Raw genomic sequence first — 21789 nt, forward strand, 5'->3', positions numbered from 1 at the left:
TATTTCGGATAAGAGATACCCAACCTGTATCACATTTTATTATTAGTACGTACAGTATAATGGAGCAATAGGAGGAGATGTAATGGGGTTACAGAGTACATTTATTTATTAACAGTTTCTTATATAGCGCACACATATTCCGCTTTACAGAGAATATTTGAACACTCACATCAGTCCCTGCCCCAGTGGAGCTTACAATCTATATTCCCTACCACATGTACATGCACACACAGACATTCCAGGGTTAATTTTGTTGAAAGCCAATTGACCTACCAGTATATTTTTGGATTGTGGGTGGAAACCGGAGTACCCGGAGGGGCTATATTAGGACATATAAGGGTTATTTGGGCTAATTAGAGGGGCAGTATGGAGTGGTAGGGGAACTATAGGGAATTATTTTTTACTTTCCATTTGTTTTTAAAGGGATTTCAATGGTTTTCTTTGCTGATCTAACAGATTGGAGAATTATTTGATATCTGTACTATCCATATACAAAGCTGTTTGCTCCTGACAAAGAAAATCCATTACTGCTAATATGAGTATGACAAGAACATGTGTAAAAACATGACTGTTCTCCTACATGCACAAAGGTTACAATTTGCAATTGTTACAGAGGAGAGGAATGGATTCACTCAGATAATGCTCTGCGCTCCCTCGCCCCCAGCTCCGGTACAAGGACTTCTCATTGTGCCTGTCTATTGAGCACTAGGCCTGCCTGCTATCCTTCCTGTCAATCACTTGGCTTTGCTCCTGCGAGCTATAGCATCCGCTTATTCCCCTCTCCCCGCTTTTATTCTGCGTCCATTCCTGGCTCATTCTCCTCCGTATACCTTCCCTGCAGCCGTCCGTCTCCTTCAGTCACCAACCTCCAAACCAATCTTTTATTTGAAAAATGTTATTTCTGCTTTCCTTAAGGGCTGCTTATCTTCCACTGCATTGTAGAAGCCAGAAGCCGTGTGTGATCTTTGCCCAGACGTGGTATATAAAGGCAGGGCTGAATCCATTAGCAATCACTCCGTTGTATATATTTAATCTATCATCAGACCCAGAATATATAAGGAGGAGCTGACTATGCAGGTCTAACCTCCAGAGGCCTCCTCTCTATGGCCCTTATTCTGGTTGGTGCGGTAATATCCGCGTGCGTTCGTGCCGCCGATGTTTTGTGTCTGCGCATGTGCAGAGGCGTCTCTGCGTATGTGCGAGCGGGGCGTACGGCCAAATTCCGCATGAAATGTGAACACTCCGAACAGGGGGTGGAGAGGGGCGTGAAGGGCTATTTGGGCTCATTACCATATGCATACGCCCCGCGTTTCATGGGCGTTCCCATGAAAACGCTGGGCGTACGTATGGTAATGCGGCCGTGACGCACGTGTAGGGGGCGGACATATGACATTGCCGGATGTCAGCTGCCCACCCAGATCCCTGCTTTTGCACGAAGAAATGCCCGTGTGGTCTGAGGTTGCGGGAGCTGGTGGAGCACTCGGTCCTGCATTCGATGGTCTGCGACCATCGAATGATGGGGGAGGTTACCTGAGATGGAGGAGGCGTATTCCATGAGAAATACACTTGCGGTCCGTTTGGACAGCTTCTTACCGCGTTCGGACGGAGTTGGCGATCCGTATGGAAGGCGGGGTTTCGGACGCACGGTCCTGCCGGCATATTCGGATCCGGCCGCACCGATCAGAATAAGGGCCATATATCTGCAGTCTTCTTCTACCTCTCCTTGAAGAGATCCTGGTGGGGAGATTCATGTTCGATGCCCGGCCTGTCCAATGCTGCTCATAGCACTGTCAGAGAGAAGGCTTCTCTTTGTTACGGACTCTGTGAAGCAGGGGGGGTGACAAATTAGTGCTCTGTCCGAGGCAGGGGCAGCGTGACAGAATTAAGATTGCCACTCAAAATGGAATAACCTACACCCCCCCCCCCCCCCCCACAATAAGCCCCCCCGCAGGCGTCACCCATCCGGGGAGATGGTTTTAGCGAGTCAGGGCTGAGCGGGTTTCTCAGCAAGGAGGGCAGCGGGATTCTCCACTCTCAGTGCGGGGTTGAGCTGCACCAGAGGACCTCCGTGGGAGAGAGAAAGGGTAATGGTACAGTCTATTGGTGTAAAATGTATGTAATAAAGTTGTACTATTCTTGTTAACATTCTATTACAGGTGAACTACAAGTCTAAGGGGGCCCATTAATGCCTTGCATGCTGGGACTTGTAGTTCTACTGTAAAAAGCAATGGTTTTTATTCAAATTTTACACTTATTTTATCAGCTTGGTGTCCACCACCGGGCTCGCCTGTAAAAGGACTCCTAGGGCCAGATTCTATAAGCTTCAAAAGTGATAAAATGGAGAGTGATAAACAGCCAGCCAATCAGCTCCTGCCTGACATTTTTCAAACACAGTCTGTGGCATGACAGGCAGGAGCTGATTGGCTGGCTGTTTATCACTCTCCATTTTATCACTTTTGAAGCTTATAGAATCTGACCCCTAGGGAGCTGCCAGGGGAGTTCAAGGGAATTCGAATGTAGCATGTATAATATAGCATTGATACATAGCATGTGCTAAAAAGCACCCACATCCGATTTATCCTTTGTGCAGCACGCCCGACCTCTGACTCCAGCACGTGACCACCCATCACGGGATGTCACACATGCTTGGCCACATTTTACATGATTTCACATCATATGTCTGAATCAAATGAAAATAGGCCAGACCGAATGCCTGTCCAAACTGACTCACTGACAGGTGTTTCTCCCCTACATTTTAAACTGTGCTGCAGCTAGGGTTCCCATCTCTCCCAGATTTCCAGGATTCTCCCGGTTTTGGTGGCAACCCTCCAGGGGGGCTTTTCCAGTCACCCGGAATCCGGGTGACAGGAAAAAGCCGGGACAGCCTCCCTGTGTGGCACTGTTGCTGCCCGGGTTGCATCGGCAGGCTCCAACCAACAGCAGACCACAGGTACATTCTGTCAGCAGTGGCCCTTCCAAAATGTCCGCCAAATTGGAGGAGACACTAGAGGTACGGGCAGACCTCTAGTGTCTGTCTCTTCCAAGGCCGCAGTCATTTTTGGTAGGGGCCGACACTATGTGCGTGCATGGGCATTGGGTGTAAAGTGCATTTTGGTGTGTGGCATTATGTGTAATGGCCATTTTTTTTTGTCTGATATGGGGTCGCGATGGTAGTTCGGTCCTCTTACTGAATTAGACTCCGCCCACTCACTTGTTGTTGGCGGTGGGGTGGATCTCCAGGAATCTATGATGCATGAGGTGGCAACCCTACCCTTCTCTAGAGCCGCCAAGTGTATTAACCCTTTCATAAACAGCAGGATGGGTTACAAAAGCCATTCTCCGGCAGATTCACCATGGATTAAGCTAAAACTGGCTTGATAAATAGAAATCTAACGTAGAGCTAAGGGTAAAGCTACGACTCTAGTTTACATGGACTGGTTAATAAATTACAGTGGGAATATGCTTTTACAATCAGGTAACATAGTGACATTGATAACCTATGATTTCTGAGCGGCACTGAAATGTAGTATTATGGGAAGTAATAGCATTCTCTAGAATAACAGGATTTCTCACTGGAATCCACTAACAAAACAAAAAAAATCCCCTTTCTTCTGTCTCTCTGCTGAAGATTTAATTTCCTCTTTGTATCAATTAAATTTGTCTCTCCCTCTGTCAAACATAGCTTTCAAATGCAAGAACTCCAAGTGGGAGAGGAATTGTGCTTGGTGACAAAACAGGCAGTAAAACGCCACAGCGCCGATGTTTCCGCATCCTGCCTCCACACCTAAGCGTATCATTACGGAACAATTAGCTGCGTGACTACAATTCATGTGAAAACAATTGTCAGAGACTCAATTGACATGTGCCTCTCATTCTACAGCCTTAAGAAACGATTAACCTGCTCTGCTCCAATCGTGTACTTATAATGCTATGTGGTAACAAAATAGATAACCTATTATAATCGCTTGCTTGAGAATCTAGATTGAATGTTTCCAACATTTCCTCCCTGGGGCAAGGTATTGCAGAAAAAAATTATGATTTATTTCTATATTACTGTACAGCAGGTACTTAAAATCACATACATTTATGGTAATCTTAACGTATAGCCACACTGGCCAGCTGCCCAAGGACCCACAATTCCAGGGAAGGGCAGTGGAAAGGCAGCCTTTTCTACCTGCCTCCAAGACTGCAGCCTGATTGTCTGTCAGCATGCTGATTGGTGGTTGGTGGAAGCTATACACTAATCACAGCATGGTCAGCAGACAACTAAGTGGATGTCTGTTTAGATCACACTGCTGAAGCCAGTGCAGCTGCATACGTCATACCTCCCAACATTTGTGTCTCGCTAATCGGGACACTCGCCCAACCCGTGGTCTATGAAAAGTGGGAGTGGCCTTGTGGAATGTCATATCCTCTGGCCACACCCCCAATTTTCACCCCTCTGCATTGCTGAATAGGTAGTGTGCGCATGCGCACAGCATCTATTCCCTTCAGGCTGGACGGACTCCCAACTGCCCCGCGGAACACTGGAGACCCTGTGCGGGATGCGGAAACGTCCCTGAAAACCGGGACATTCCCGCGGAAAACGAGACAGTTGGGAGGTATGATACTTGACTGGCTTCAGCACGCCTAGAAAAGCCCTTTTATTTATTAACTCTGTCTATCACCCCCACCAATCACCGACAAAATATTAGTTGTGTTGAGGTGTCTGAGTCACTGTATGCAACATTCGAGCGACATGCTGTACCTGCAATATAGTTTCTGCACACAAATGTATCTAAAAATATCTAAGATGTATTTTATATGATCTTAAGGTGTGTACACACGGTACTTTTTGCCTTCCGATGTTGACGATATAGTCAACATCGGATCGGAATCGGATGCAGATCGCAAGGGTTTTAAACCTTCAGATCCCGATCCGATTCCGATGCGCGTTCACGTATCGCAAGGCAGAAAGTCTGGTCTGCCATGACTATATAGTGCAGATCTGCACTATATAGTCAAGATTGTAGGCAAATCGGATGGGCCTTCAGATACTATCCACGATCCGATCTGATCTGATCGTGGATAGTATCTGAAGGCACATCTGACCCTGTGTACACACCATTATATGTTCATTTTATATGTTTTATTATGAACAGTATTGAACAGATTATGAGCCAGATTCTCTAAGCTTCAAAAGTGATAAAGAGGAGAGTGATAAACAACCAATCAATCAGCTCCTGCCTGACATTTTTCAAACACAGTCTGTGACATGGCAGGTAGGAGCTGATTGGCTGGCTATTTATTACTCTCTTTTATCACTTTTATATGCCCTATATCTGTGTCATAGAACAATTTCCTTTATGGTTGTGCCTATATCCACTTCTGTTCTTTGATGAGGGTGGAAGTTGGTAGATGCCCTCAAAGCATTTTTTTATTTTAGCCATAATTCACATAGGTGTAGGTTATTTTATTTCAGCTGATTGTACCCTCGCTTGCCATGCTTCGTACACAGTGCACACTTTTATATTCCCCCTCCAGGTATACATGGACCCAGTGCATGATGGGAAATGCCAAAAGACAGAGGTGGTTCTAGCCGCAATCTTTCTATTATATGGAGGTAGTGACTAGGGTGATCACACCAACCCAGTCCTCTCACTAGTCAAAGAGTGTACCAATGGTGGTTAATGGTTTTAAAATCATGGTAGAAAACAATTCAGTTTATCCATCAATGGCTAAGTGTTGCACATACACAGACCGCTACCATCAGACTACTACCGATGATGTTGATTCTCAACAACAGGCACCACCATCGATGGTGCAATATCATGGCCATGCCATAAATGGTAGAACACTTTCCCACAGGCCTAAACTATCAATGGCTGTTTCTGTCTCTCAGCTTTGATTCCTGCAGTTAACGAAATAACATTTTGCTCTGGTTTACACAGGGCCAAAGTAACAATGGGGCTGATCGGATCAAGCTTCAGCTCCAGGCCTCCACATAAAAGTAGGCCCATCAATATGGCAGCATGATGACCACCAGGAAGAAACCAGCTGGCCACTTGGTTGGCTATAAATCAAGTATTAAAATTGCATTTCTAATTTCTATACAAAATTATGCAAATATTGTACTTTTAATCATTTAAGAAGACATTGGGGCTTACAGTGTATGGGAACTGCATGGCATTGGCCTCACTTCCTCCACTTCTCATAATTGGCCCTAGAACATTTTCAGCTCCAGGCCCACAATGCCCTTTATCCGGCCGTGTCACTGCTGGGAAAGCAGAATCTATGTTACTGGATGACTGATAGGCAGGACAGGTGGGATTCCTAGTACGCTAGCAGGGCAGGAAAAGTCTAAACTGATCCAGCATGAAAAAGTAATGGCCGAGTGCACTACTCCGACGACAGGTAGGATCAGTGGCAGATTAAACAGAGCAGCTGCAGAGGAGTTCCGCCTCTTTGAGCTCTGCAAGGTGCTACCTCCCCGACAACAGCAGTGTTCTTATGCCTTCCTACTACCTCCCAGCATGGTGGTGGCATCACCTAAACAACGACCGATTGCTTCCAGCAGGCTTACCGCACACAGGATGGCCACAAGCACAGGCCGAGGTGATCAGTGAAAGGTGCGGCGATGGGGGGTGGGACATGTGCCCAAAGGTGCATGGAGGAATGCCCTGTGACAGAGCTGGGGGGGGGGGGGCTGCACTTAAGGCATGCTATACTGTTTTACTGTTTGGGGTAGAAGGAGAAAATGGTTGCTGTACTGCTAAATCTAACCCTCCCCTGCTGCAGGCTGAACTCCGGCCTCCCTCCTGAAGTCCAAACCCCGACCATCCCTCCCGCAGAATAAACCTCAACCTCCTCACCCAAAGACTGACCCTAACCTTCCCTCCCCTCCTCAGCCTAACCCTAACCTCCCCTACCACATGCTAATCCTAATCTCCCCTCCCACAGTCAACCCCGTGAATAAGCCTGACGTTAAATGTTCCTTTAGTGACTCTGGAAAATTGGGTCCACTTCCGGCCACCCAGAAAGGTGGCAAAGCCTCCCACGTGCCCCCAGGCGACCCCACAGCTCCGTTCAAATACCGAAATTTGCAGCTCTTTGGGAAGAAGGCGGGGCTGAAAAGATGCAAATTGATGATGTCGCCTGACCCCAAAGTGCAGCTCTGGGCTTCTCCTGGAGAAGAAGCAGAAACATTAGGCAAGTATGCACTAATCTCCCCCCTCCCTCCTACAGCCTAAGGGGCCTATTTATGATGGATAGCATTTATAATGCGATCTGGGCAGAATATTACCGATCGGTGGTATGTATCATACCTGAGGCGCAGGGACAGTCTCTGCATGCGCGGTTAGCGCTGACCCCCTGCCGACCCCACTGTGCAGTGCGGTGTGTAGCCCATAGGCTACAATGGGCTATCGCCATTTCAGAATGCCGATAGCCCAGGGATGCTAAGCCGGGCTGCCCGATGTATCAACATCGGGCAGCTTCGCATCCCCCACAGAAACCCCCACAGCGGCCGGCGGCGGTGCAGGTGGGGTCGCAGCAGGGATTGGAGGTCCCTCTGTGATACATTCGATACTTAACTCCTTACCGCCGCAGCCTGTTTTTGCCTTCCTGACAGAGCCCTTTTTTTCAAATCTGACATGTATCACTTTATGTGGGGATAACTTTTTATTGCTTTTACTTATCCCAGTGATTTTGAGATTGTTTTCTCGTGACACATTGTACTTTAAGTTAGTGATAAATTTTGGTCGGTACAGTCTTTTTTTTTTGTGAAAAATACCAAAATGTCGTAAAAAAATTGAACATTTTGCAATTTGCAAAATGTTAAATTTTCTGCTTGTGAGACAAATAATCATACCACTCAAAATAGTTAATAACTAACATAGACCATATGTATACTTTATGTTTTAATCATTATTTCAACCTCCTTTTATTTTTTTTTGGACACTAGGGGGCAGCAGAGTCAAAATTATACACATAACTCATAAAACGCTGCAATTGGCTGTTCACATTTGAACAGCCAATCGCAACGATCGCCGATGGGGGGGGGCATCGCTGCCCCCCTGGGCAATGAGGGAAGATGTCTGCCGTCAGGGACAGCAGACATCGTCCCTCTGTCACCGCGTCTATAGACGCGGTGACAGTTTAATGGCATGACGTACATTTATGCCATGTGTCGGGAAGTACATCCCGACCATGACGTAAATGTACGTCAAATGTCGGGAAGGGGTTAATATCTGTGGCTAAACTCTGAAAACGGGTGTTTTAAGGGATTTAGCTGCAAATATTGTTTGATAAATGTGCCCCTAAACCTTCACAACTTTAGGTAGACACTACATATATTAAAAAAATATATATATATATATTTTGTATACTCTGTTAAAGAGAGACTGAAGATACTGAGACACCAGGGAAAGAGAAGGGTTGGGGAGGCTTGGTTGTGTCAGCAACTCAAGGTCATAACAAAAAAAAAAAAATATGTGTTTATGTGGCTCAGCTTACACTAAAAGCAAAAAAACATACAGTTGTGTAGGTATTTAGGAATTGCTTATTAATAGTTTACATACCCATTCATTTATGTGCATTAGTCAATCACTATGGAAACAGCGTGCACTTTCCTAAGTCATTACCTGAGTACAGCCATGTACAGCACACAGCTAGAGAAATTGCGTACATACCAGTAGGATGTCTGTGCTATATAAGGAGAGCGCACTTATTATTGTTTCTTTGTTCCTGAAAAAAATGCATCAAAGCCAGGAAACTTTGAACTGTCTTTGTGATTTATTCCTACAGTAAGTGCTGCCGATGATTTATATATATCTATGCTAGAATCACATGCACTCCACCTCCTTCCCCATATTACCTGTTCTTTATGCGTGTCACTTTTGTGTCTCTTTGCCTAACTAGTTTAAAGCCCATCAAAATAACAACTAAGTCGCTATCTGCTCCTAACTGAAATCTCTGTCTTCACAGATTCCTCTGTCCATATCCAGCAAAAGAAAGGGAAGGGGCAAGAGGTGCATGTTCTAAGGGAAAACACTGAGGGAGGGGGCAAGAGGTGCAGGTAATAAGTGAAAACACTGAGAGGGAGGGGGGAGTAAGTGCATGTTCTAAGGGAAAACACTGAGGGGGAAGGGGCAAGAGGTGCAGGTAATAAGGGTAAACACTGAGAGGGAAGGGGCAAGAGGTGCATGTTCCAAGGGAAAACACTGAGGGAGGGGGCAAAAGGTGCATGTTCTAAGGGAAAACACTGAGGGAGGGGGGAGTAAGTGTATATTCTAAGGAAAAACACTGAAAGGAAAGGGGCAAGAGGTGCATGTTCTGTGTTTTTTCTTAGAATATACACTTACTCCCCCCTCCCTCAGTGTTTTCCCTTAGTACCTGCACCTCTTTCCCCCTCCCTCAGTGTTTTCCCTTAGAACATGCACCTCTTGCCCCCTCCCTCAGTGTTTTCCCTTGGAACATGCACCTCTTGCCCCTTCCCTCTCAGTGTTTACCCTTATTACCTGCACCTCTTGCCCCTTCCCCCTCAGTGTTTTCCCTTAGAACATGCACTTACTCCCCCCTCCCTCTCAGTGTTTTTACTTATTACCTGCACCTCTTGCCCCCTCCCTCAGTGTTTTCCCTTAGAACATGCACCTCTTGCCCCCTCCCACTGGGTTTTTCCTTATTACCTGCATCTCTTGCCCCCTCCCTCAGTGTTTTCCCTTAGATCATGCACCTCTTGCCCCTTCCCTCTCAGTGTTTTTCCTTAGAATATACACTTACTCCCCCCTTCCCTCTCAGTGTTTTCCCTTATTACTTGCACCTCTTACCCCTTCCCTCTCAGTGTTTTCCCTTAGAACATGCACATCTTTCCCCCTCCCTCAGTGTTTTCCCTTAGTACCTGCACCTCTTTCCCCCTCTCACAGTGTTTTCCCTTAGAACATGCACCTCTTGCCTCTTCCCTCTCAGTGTTTTCCCTTATTACCTGCACTTCTTGCCCCTTCCCCCTCAGTGTTTTCCCTTAGTACATGCACTTATTTCCCCTTCCCTCTCAGTGTTTTCCCTGATTACCTGCACCTCTTGCCCCCTCCCTCAGTGTTTTCCCTTAGAACATGCACCTCTTGCCCCTTCCCCCTCAGTGTTTTCCCTTAGAATATGCACTTATTTCCCCCTTCCTCTCAGTGTTTTCCCATATTACCTGCCCCTTTTGCCCCCTCCCTCAGTGTTTTCCCTTAGAACATGCACCTCTTGCCCCCTCCCTCTCTGTGTTTTTCCCTATAGTACCTGCATCTCTTTCGCCTCCCTCAGAAATGGAAAGTGCCATGAAAATGGGCACTTGCAGTGATCTATGCAGTACAGGACTCTGCATAAATGAGTATAACACATAGGTACATGCTGTGTGGTGTGGCCCCTGAAGGACCACTACCTGTACCTATCAGATAAATCACTGCAAGATAGATATCCTGATAGTGGCAGGATAGTCCAGCACATGTGTAATTAAACACAGTGCAATGTGTCTGCAGATCCAAAGGTGTACAGCCAACAAAATAAGTTGTGCAACAATATAAAATCAACCTTAGCGTTGATAGGGTAACTCCATATACCCAGTATCCTATACATGGCAGCTGTGCTAAATGTTGCTATGCACTGGACCACCCCTATCCATTTACTAAAAAAAGCAGCTTTGCGATCAGGTCTGAATTAGGCCCATTTCCAAACTGTCTTGCATTTACTGTAGCTCATTTTCCTTGTGTGACAAACCGAAGTAGTAAGGATCCATTCTGAATATACATAGGGCCTAATTCGGCACAGATCTTTAATTAGAGAGTTTGCAAATTGAGCGTTTATCGGATGACTGTGCATGCACAACGTACACATTGCGCATGCGCAAGGGAAAATAGCACCTGAAACTGTTTATGGATCAGAAAAACGCAAATTGGCTGGAGGCTGACTGACAGAATGCCGGCATTTGGGGGTGGAACCCTGCCATATTTTGGGAGTGTCTGAAAGAACTGCCCAGGTGTTTTTGAGGAGGGTCAGTAACATCAGTGATGACCACTTCCAGCCTGTCTCAGTCGCAGATTAGAGGAAGCCTCAGACCTACTCACATTTGCACAGAAGACAAAGAGGGTAATTCATACCTGATCGCAGCGGCCAGCGTTCAGCCCCACTAGAGTGAAATCCTGCCTTGCAAATGAATGTAATTGCTGTGTAATGGATGTGTACGGCTGCTAAAATTCCAATGATTTGTACCCTGGACACCAGTCATTGCAGGCTTAGAGTAGCCAGACACTCACTCGGCGCCTGTGATGAATACAGGCATATCCGACCTGTTGCTGACATCACACACCCTCCCCTAAAACACAGGCATGCGTACATTTTTCCTGTCACTCCCTGCATATTTTTTTTTTCTAGGACTCACACTAAATGGCCACTTACCGTCCCCAGACGCCTACTTCCTGTCAAACACATAGCTAATGGATAGCAATTCATAAAAGTAGCAGGCTATTACCTCAGGACGGCCTCGCGATTGCCTACCACAGTCTTTCGCTAATCGGCCGCCATGCGAATTCAGGCCCATGCGATCAGGTCTGAATGACCCCCAAAGTCTCTTCGAAGTTTTAGGAGTTGCAGATTGATCTGCGAGTTAATAGTGATTAACGATCTATTCACAGTGGGGTTATTCTGGTTGACACGCAGCGCTGCAAGGTTCACAGCTCTGCGTGTCATTTTCCGCCCGCCCGCCGTTCACATATGCCGCCGCCCCTCATTTGCAGGACGAATTCCCCCGCACTGCAGCGAATTGATGTTTAGCATAAACATCCATTCGCAGCCTATGGGGAAATACCTACATCATTCGATGGTTGCCAACCATCGAATGATGTGGAAGGCACACGCAAAACTAAGACAACATGATTGCTGGGTGTTCCAATGGCCGCATCCCCCGGACCGCTTCCCCACACCCCCCACCTTCAGTATTGTGTGAGAGCAGCCGGTGAACAGTCTATGCGCCGTGACCACTTGCACATAGTGCATGCACATGCGCAGTTCATAAACATTGCAGAACCAGTGAAAATTCGCACAAGCGTGCATGGACCAGAATAAGGTCCACAATTCTCTTACAGTTTTGGGGCATTTTGTCTTTCTGTTTGGTCGGCAGCTGTCCACTGCGAAATCTCTGATTAGCGACCCATGCTGAATTAGGCACTTATGAAGGCTTGGATTCCCAGACATATGCTATTAATGTAGGTGCTTGACTCTAAATTAAATCCAAGAGAAATCTCATACTGCAAGTATGTTTTTTTTTATTTCTGTGATCAATCATAATTAGTAAGATCCAGTCCAATATGGTGAAGGGAGGCAATACTGAGCCAAATGATAAGAATTTCTCTGATGTATTATTGAAAATCTAATAACTAAATAAATGATAGAAAGCCTGTTTCACACAAGCTCTACAAGTGCTGTGTTGTTTCCTAATAGAGGGGCAGATTTATTAAGCTTGGAGAAGAGATAAACTGGAGATAAAGCGGAGAAAAGGTAAAAGGAGATAGAGCACCAGCCAATCAGCTCCCAACTGTCTTTTTCAAACACAGCTGATTGGCTGGTGCTTTATCTCCTTTTACCTTTTCTCCGCTTTATCTCCAGTTTATCTCTTCTCCAAGCTTAATAAATCTGCCCCTAAATCTGATAAGGAGTAAAACTTTTGACCACCTTCTGAGTTGCAAACGGTCTTATCACCAGTACATGGTCGCCGACTGTAGATCGGCGCTTCAGAATTATTCCAGGCAGCTGCTGTTAGTTCACATGTGCCACATTCATTATTGTTTAATGTTCAGATCTAGAGATATTTTCCGTAAGCCAATAATAATTTGTTATATAAACACGGAAGGAAAAAATTATGCACTACAGTAGCTGAGGTTCCCAGCATTGCTCAGGTTTGTACACATATTTTTAGCCTAGAAAAAGCAAAGCAGAAAGCAGCGCTTAAAGGATAAGAGTGGGTGAATCAATTATGCTTAAAATATAATTTTAACAAGGCATGTTATACAGCCCAATAAATGCAAAGAATAAAATAAATAAAGTAAAAAAAAGGTTAAAAACCGCATCAGGAATTTTGCAGATTGTGAAAGTAATGCCTGGTACACACCAGGACGACTAGGGCCCGATCCCCTCTAGCTAGATCCAATTCCGACCAATTGGATGTAGATTGTGTGGTGATTGGGCCCTTTTCTGTCCTGGTGTGGACCGATCCGATGCGCGGTCCCGCAGGTCGGTCGTTATTCAGATCCTACCTGCTGCATGTAGGATCTGAATAACGACCATACTGCCGGGTGCGGGTCGCCATTGGATCGGACCCGCTCACGGTGCACATCGTGAGCGGGTCATGCCCCCCGCATCATCGTGAGCGGATCTGAAGAAACACTGATGACCCGCTCACAACGTGCATCGTGAGCGGGTTGTCGTGGTGTGTACCCTACATAAGTAAATTGACCCAAGGTAGGGTTGGTATATAACCTGCACTGTCCACAATGGCGGCAGTCCCGATTTTATGATGGAGTCCACATGGCGTATTATCCTGGGGCTGTATGAGGGAGTCCCTGTTAGATGACTTGGATGGGACTACAACCTCTCAGCAAATTGTATCCAGGTACCAGGTGTGATTCAGCCAAAGACATCCAAACTTGAGGGACCGGGTCACGTGGTCCGGAGAGTCAGCAGGTGAGTCAAACAATGATAGAGGGTCCAACAATACTGGTTCTGGAAAGGCACCAATGCATTTCACTGGACTCAGTGCCAGCTTTATCAAGGTGATAACGCATTGGTGTCTTTCCAGAACCAGTATTTCATGAGTTAAGCACTTTTTGGTTCTTTTACATAGTATTAAGAGCCATTGTTTTCCATATTTTTAGCCTATACTGGCATTTTAATGTGGTTCCCACCAATTTTGGTGACTTCTTCCGTTTTGCACAATAAAGTTTTTTCGGTACTTGTTTCCTAGCACGGCGCCAGCGATTAAAATTGTATCCATCGGGTCCTAAAAAATCGTGTCGATCGCATCGCATGCAACCAAATCGCATAGCGATCAACGCTATTTTTACATTGGAGCCAATGTAAAATGGTCCCTGAGACCCGATTTTACATTGGGCCCAATGTTAAATGCCCCCTAGACCCCAATTTTCATTGTATCCCCACCCTGATGGGTCAAATGCCCCCCATTGTTAACGCCACCCCACGATGAATGCCAACCTAAAGCGTGGCGAGCGCAGCGAGCCCGCGAGGGGCGGCGTTACGCGTCCTCCGACCTTTTCATACTTCCACTATCCACGTCGGCGTGGCGTTAACTACATACATGTGGCGAGCGCAGTGAGCCACCGAGCCGGAAGCATGGCGAGCGCAGCGAGCCCCGCATTACTTCACTGGTATTACGTGTCCGCTCGCCACGCTTTGGGCTCGGTGGCTCGCAGCGCTCGCCACACTATATAAAATCAACTTCACGCCGACGTGGATAGTGGGGGTATGAAAAGGTCGGAGGACACGTACTGCCGCCCCTCGCGGACTTGCTACGCTTGCCACGCTTCGGGTTGGCATTCATCGTGGGGTGGCGTTAACAATGGGGGGCATTTGACATACAAATTACCCATCAGGGTGGGTATACAATCAAAAATCGGGTCCATTGGGCCATTTAACATTGTTCCCTATGTAAAATCGGGTCCATCGCATCGGTCGCATTGTATGCCATTATATTGGCATACAATGGACCCGATTTTACATAGGAATTTAACATTGAATACAATGCATTCAATGTTAAATCGCGTCTGTCGCATCGGTCGCATCACATGCCATTATGATGGACGCAATTTCTTAATTGTCGGGAAAAAGGCTAAAAATAGCCCTAAAATCGTGTCGGTCGCGTCCATCGCATACCTTAACTTAAGGTATGCGATGACCCATGATGGGCGCCATGCTAGGAAACAAGTACCGTTTTTTCCTATGAAAAAAACAAATAGAAGCAGCAAAAACGATTTTGAAAAAGTGCGCCAGTCGCACGAAATGCATTGATCCACCTGCACCCGTTTACCCTGCCCGACATCGGAACCCGAGCCATGGCTGCTGAGTGACGTCATCATCGGGCTCTTGCATGCGCCAGAGATCACCGGACGTATGGAGTGAGTAAAAAGAGGCAATCACATTCAGCTGCCGCCAGCGGTGTCTCCCCATTTTAGAGGTAGGGAAAGTTGTACACGCACACGGACATTCAACCACTCAAAAAGGAGTATAAACATTACTCTTTTAACATTTTTTCTTTCACAGGTGCTTTATTTCTATAGTCTACTTTTTTTTTCTCAATATTATTACACATAGCGCTCATTCTTCCAGTTAATGTATTGACTTTATCGAGCTAATTAAAATGATAGTGCAGTGAGTACCCCTGTTTACAATTGCTCGGGTTTGGTTGTTTTAAGCGTCACAGCCATAATCCCCAGACTTTTTCTGAGCCGCAATCTCTTTTATCACTGTTTTTTTGGGGGGCAATGCTTTTGCCTTTTTTTTCTGTATCTGTAGCACTTTGTACATTTTTTTTTTTTAATTTGTAATTTGTTTATTATTTTTTAATTTTTATTTTTTTGTGGGGTAATTTTAGCATTTTGTATTTTTTGGGGGGAAGAAGTTACACCCGGAACCCAAGCACTTAGTTAGGCATCCCAGTCCATTTGTCATCTGTCTGTGACAGTTCAATCAAAATCCATCTAGTGGAAGGCCCAGAACACGCTCCTCGGGTCAAAGGTCTGCCCCGCATACACCAACTTGACCTCAGACAGAGGCCTGGGTACTGCAGTAGGCACCCCAGACCATTTGCCATCCCTCTCTGAATTCCCATCCAAATCTGTCCAGCGGAAGGCCCTGAACATGCTCCCCGTGCCCATGGTAAACCCAGCATATACAGTACCTCTTTGTGATTGGCCTCTACCCCCTCTATGTTATGCAACTTGCCATACCATGAATTTGTGAAGGTACTTGAGAGCTAAATAATGTTAGTACTAGTCTACGGCTATGTAAATCTATTAGACGGTCCTACTGTATAAGAGGGATTGCAAGTAAGCAACAGAAGAGTGTAGCAAGTAACAAATGGACATCAATATCATTCCAACACCATTGGCAGAGATTTCATTCCAGTGAAATAACACACCCACGTTGTATAATAATAACCCATACGCCGTAATATGTGAAATCAAAAGCGGAGAACAGGAAATCAGCAAGAAACATCTGCAAAGCGGATCCTGTCCCAGGATAGAACCTCCGAGATAATAATCAGCACAAATTGGGAAACGTGACCTTTTTTATATTTAAATCTCTTCCGACAGATAATGTATCTGTTGTAGAGAGCAAGTTTATTTATCACTAGTACCCAGCCCATCAAAATGACAGAACAACATACAGTCACAGTAACATCAGCACCAGCAGCTGTGCATTGCCAAACAGAACACCACTTAAATTACTGCATTGGGCAACACCTAAGATCCACCAGCGCGCACAACAGTGGAGGTGAGGAACAGCATTAGCCTTTTATTATATAGGACTATCTGAGTTACCTGGTGTTGCTCAGGTTTGTTTGTGCATTAATATCTTTATCTTTTATGCATTAATATATCTTTTTTAAGTGGGGCGCCCAGAACTGGACACTGAATTCCAGGTGGGGCCATAGTAACAGGGGTAATATCACTGTGTCATCCCTAGCCTCTATACATCTTCTTATGTAGGCAAGAATCCTGTTTACTTTTGCTGCTGCTACTCAACTGTGAGTACAACAGCTAAGTTTATTGTCTATTTGTACCCCTAAGTCTTTCTCATCTAGTGATTGGCCAAACTCTACCCATACAGATGAAGTGCCTATCGGTTAGCAGGGGTCTGGCGGTCACGCGTCCCCTTCTGACAGAGCTCCCCGTCCGCCTCCCAGCACTCCCCCCCAAGCCCTGCCCGTATCCCTGAAGCGAGAAAACTGGGGCACGCGTGTGTGCGAAACGCTTGCGCATCCCAGTCAGATGGAGCGCCTCTTCGCCGGCGATCGACCAGCGGGGACATTCTGACGATCCCCGGCTCTGGCTGAGAGGCGCTCCATCTGTACTTAACGACTATTTTTCTCCCAGATACTGCTGCCAGGAGGGGCGGGACAAGTCAGATATCAGAAAGCCCCGCCCCATGCAGGTCTGTGATTTGGGGGAGGGGGCTAAACTTACGTGAAATGACACGATTTGCATAATTTTAACCCCGCCCCTTTGCTGCGGACCTGCAAAATCCCGGACCCGGTGCAGCGGTGAAGGGGGGTGTGGAGGCTGCGGGGGGGGGGGGGGGGAGTGAGAGACTTGCCTACCTTCCTGGGGGGCCCGGGAGGGGGATACGATTTTCGGAAGCCTCCCAGCCATTCCAGGAGGGTAGGCAATATGACTCTACAGTACCTCATTTAGTTTATATGTATTGCACTGGTTTCTGTTCCCGAAGTGCATGACCTTACATTTGTCTACAATGAATTTAATTTTCCACTTATCAGCCAGTCTCCAGTTTGTATAAGTCCCTCTGTATCATCTGCAAAAATTTACACATTGCTTGCCAAAAATATTGAAAATATCATTAATATGTTAAGGAGAATTGGTCCCAGTACCGAACCCTGTTAAACTCTGGTCCTTAGTGGGACTTATCTGTTACACATGTCCCTCTAATTAGTACACACTGGTCCTTAGTGGGACATTTTTTAAATCTGTCCATCTGATTAGTACACTATGGTCTTTGGTAGGAATGACCCCATTAGTAATTACCATTGACACACTATTATTGGGAACAGGTAGAACTCTATGCATTACAAAGTTTGACACCATACCACTCACCTGTGTTACGCAGCTCTTTGAACACGTGTTCAGCCTAGCAGCTCTGCACTGGTGCCTGTTGGAGGGGAGAGAAAAATGATTTGATTAATAATACATCTTCCACAGACTATAGGATGGTCAGATTTAGAATCAACTCTCAGCTGGTAAACATGCATATAGAGGATATATGTCATAGCCTGCAAGCTGCACTTTCTGCCGAGTCTGCCCGTGTTTTTAAAGATGCAAACATTTAAAATGGAAAATCAGACATGCCAAAATTCCAATAGGAGTGCTGGATGACTTGCCGACGGTCGGGATGTCGGCGGTCAGTATACTGACATCAATTTCCTGACTGTTCCACTGCCAGACAGTCAGGATCATAAACAACAAGGGCAATTCTCCCTCCTGGGGGTTCACGACCACCATAGAGGGAAAACAGAACCGAGCACAGCGAGCCACAATACCCACATGGGGCATTTTTTGCGCTCGCTCCCCTGTCGGAATACCGGTGGCCGGGATTCCTATATCAGTATACTGACCGCCAGGATCCCTACCGTCAGCCAATAATACCACACCCTTCCCATAGAACATGCAGCTCACAGGCTATTACATAAGCCCCTGGATTCCACTCAGATAAACCAATGACTTTCGCTGATCTAGAATAGGCATACCAAGCGGTAAATCAAAATCACAATAGTGAAAAGAGGGAGACACAAAAGGGGAATCCACTAGCATTTGGCAATAGGGCTTATACACTGGGCGCAACACTGGGAGGCAATGGAGTCATCTGCTGCCAGGCTCCTGCTCCCAAGGGGGCACCTCTTTTCCCCTGCAAGTTTGAATCAGTTAATTGAAAGCCGGCAATATCACTTCTGTGGCTGACTCCCCTCCTCACATCATTTTTGTGTCACACCCTTTATTAGAACCCACAACCTGTCTTGACCTGTCTTACTGATTGAGCTATTTGGGGGGCACCAATATTTAGCTTGCCTTCGGGCAACTGGGACGAACTTACGCCACTGCTTACACAGTATATTGTAGCTTATCACACCACTAGAATTCCACTATGGTCTAAAGCAGTGGTTCCCAAACTGTGTGCCGTGGCACCCTGGGGTGCCTTGGGGGGCTTGCAGGGGTGCCCTGGTTTGATGATCCATGACCGATTCAAGTTATTTATGGCCAATAGAACAGTCAAATTGTGGACAAGCAGAAGTGAATCCTCTCCATTACCACATCATTGACCCTTAGGATAAGATATAAACACAACGGGGGAAATTTACTAAGCCTAATTCGTATAAAATGAGCGTATTCGTATCCAAAAATACGCCAATTTTATAGGTATTCGTATTTTCGGGATTTACTATCCCAAAAATACGTCCATTCATATTCGTATTTATGGCACATTTGTATTTACAAATACGAATGTATACGCTGTCGACAGAATACGAATAGGAATCACCATTCAAAAGAATGGTGATTCCTAATTTACTAACCAGACGAATTTTCAATACGCCTATTTTCAATACGGCCGTAATTAGCGGGTTACGGGGGAGATTCTCTAAGAATCTCCGCCACCCTTCGCCGCCCATCGCATTTATAATTATCACATATGTTCTAACATATGCGATAATTATAGCAAAGGACAGCTCTTGCGTTAAGAGCTGTCCTTTGCGGTGAGAGTCGCCGGGTCCCAGCAGGTCCCGGCGGCTCCCCCCTCCCTCACACACCCGGCGCTGCTGCTGCTGTGCCGGGCTCCCCTCCTCCCTGCACCCGGAAGAGGATCAGTGCAGGGAGGAGGTCACAGGTCCGGGCAGCACAGAGCTGTGCTGCCCGGACACAGGTGAGGGGGGAGGGGGCGATGCGAGGCGGCGGGGGTCCGTGCGGGGCAGCGGGGGGTCGGCGCGGGGCGGAGGTGGGATGCGGTAGAAGCCCATTGGCTTCTATGGGTTTTCTGGTGATGCCCCCCGCCGCGTTAACCGGGCGGAGGATGCTTACAGCATCCCAAAATGCGGTAAAAACCCGATAACGGGGTTTATACCGCATTTCTTGCTTAGAGAATCTCCCCCTACGCCTGCTTATTGCTGGCCAAATACGCCTGGAAAATACGCTTTATTTTTCAGGCGTATTTGGCTTCAGCCTGCACGAATCAGTCAGATCCATGCAGGCTTCAGTGTAAGAAAAAAGGTATAAATAAATACATTTAAAAAACGGTGTGGGGTCCCCCCTCCACGGCCGTAACCAGCACCAGGCTGAAAGAGCTGGGTCTGGTTTTAAAAAAATCAGAAAACCATCGAAATAGGGGTTCCCTGTATTTTATAAAACCAGCCCCAGGCTCCAGGGCCGGGGTTGGTTCCCAAAATACAGGGGACAAAATGACTAGGGGTCCCCCGTATTTTAAGAACCAGCCCCAGGCCCAACCAGCCAGCAGGGTAATGCCACAGCCGGGAAGAGATTTTATATACAAGTCCCCCCGGCCAAAGCATTCATCCCTCTGACCGGTAAGCCTGGCCAGGGGTCCTGGGGGAGTGGGGACCCCCCCATTCCAGAACTTACCTGGCCAGGCTGAAGCCTGGTGCTGTCCCCGGTGGCCTTGGAGCGGTGGCCACCAGGCTGATAAAGTGTAAAATATAGAAATAAAAACCACTGTCTAATACTGTGGAACTATGAGTCCCAGCAAGCCTCCCCCGCATGCTGGGACTTGGAGAACCACAAGTCCCAGCATGTGGGGCATTAAAGGGCCCGCTGGCACTTGTAATTCCACAGTAATAGAAATAGTAAAACTAAACACACTGACACCCATTTAAAATAAAACTTTATTACATCCAAAGCCCACACATACTGATACTTACCTATCTTGAGCCCGTAGGTAGCTCTGGATCCGGGGGTCTGCTGATCCTGGGTGCCATGATTCGAAAAAGTTTGGGAACCACTGGCCTAAAGTAATTAATCAAATAAAGGTCGCTATGAATGCTGAACAAAACTCATGCATTATATTACGTGAACAGAAGAAGTATGAACAGCGGAAACTACAGCCAGTATAAATGGAAATCCGGGAGCCAATCTATAAAACCTGGGACTTTTCCTGGAAATGAGAGGCAGCCGGCAGTAATGAGACGTTACAGACCAGGCTCCCATCTAAATGGCCACTAGGGCATAACTACATATTCTTAGGCCCCATAGCAAAAGATTCTAAGGGCCCCCTATATAGCAACTGATGGTGAGAAATGTATGTAAAACATTACTTAGACAGTAAAGATGGTCCCCCTTCAGCTGCACCCCTTGGGCCCCATAGCAGTTGCACCCCTTGGGCCCCATAGCAGTTGTACCCCTTGGGCCCCATAGCAGCTGCACCCCTTGCACCTATGGTGGTTACGCCCGTGACTGACCGCATGATTACTTTTCCGTCTCTGTTTCAAGCTTCAAAAAAAGTGATAAAATGGAGAATAATAAACAACCAGCCAATCAGCTCCTGCCTGTCAATTTTTAAAACCAATCTGTAACATGGCAGTTAGTAGCTGATTGGCTGGTTGTTTATCACTCTCCATTTTATCACCCTTTGAAGCTTGATACATCTGGCCCTTATTGTTCAACACCACTTTTCTTGTATATTTTTTTGTACTATCTTCTATTACTGTCAGAAGTCAAGATTTTAACTGGTGCCCCTTTCAGGCAATCACACAGATGTTCCTTCTGGGTGATCCCCTGCCAGAGCTCCTTAGGTATCTGCCTTTATGGACTATGCCCAGGGCTGATTCTGGCTGCCCCACACTTCCATGCCAGCCTGCTGGTATTCAGACTCTGAAGGGTGCAGTATTGTAGGGGCAGCAGGCAACACCTTGTGTCATTATCATGAAACATATTTACACTTCGGTAATCCTGTCAGCTATTAATGATCATTTTTAATTACTGACAGATCAAACTCATTTCTTTTCTATAGACAGAATGTTGTTGG

General features: G+C 46.4%; 1 protein-coding gene across 6 annotated transcripts in view; it reads right to left on the reverse strand.

The window, feature by feature from the left end:
- The window catches only part of LOC146035936 (leucine-rich repeat and fibronectin type III domain-containing protein 1-like protein), a 425701-nt gene that overhangs the window by 132415 nt on the left and 271497 nt on the right, over positions 1-21789 (reverse strand). For 4 of the 6 annotated variants that reach the window (XM_083159653.1, XM_083159655.1, XM_083159654.1 and 1 more), the window contains exon 3: positions 17859-17913. Coding sequence is in view for 1 of the 6 variants with exons in the window: in XM_083159652.1 (XP_083015778.1) it covers positions 1594-1659 (66 nt within the window). In the remaining 5 variants the exon portion in view is untranslated. Of the gene's footprint in view, positions 1-1593; positions 1796-17858; positions 17914-20686; positions 20772-21789 lie in introns of those variants that run through there. The other 2 variants (XM_083159657.1, XM_083159652.1) reach the window with 2 other exon arrangements.

The sequence above is a fragment of the Crinia signifera genome, chromosome 9, assembly GCF_055691185.1.
Source record: "Crinia signifera chromosome 9, ASM5569118v1, whole genome shotgun sequence".
Classification (NCBI taxonomy): domain Eukaryota; kingdom Metazoa; phylum Chordata; class Amphibia; order Anura; family Myobatrachidae; genus Crinia; species Crinia signifera.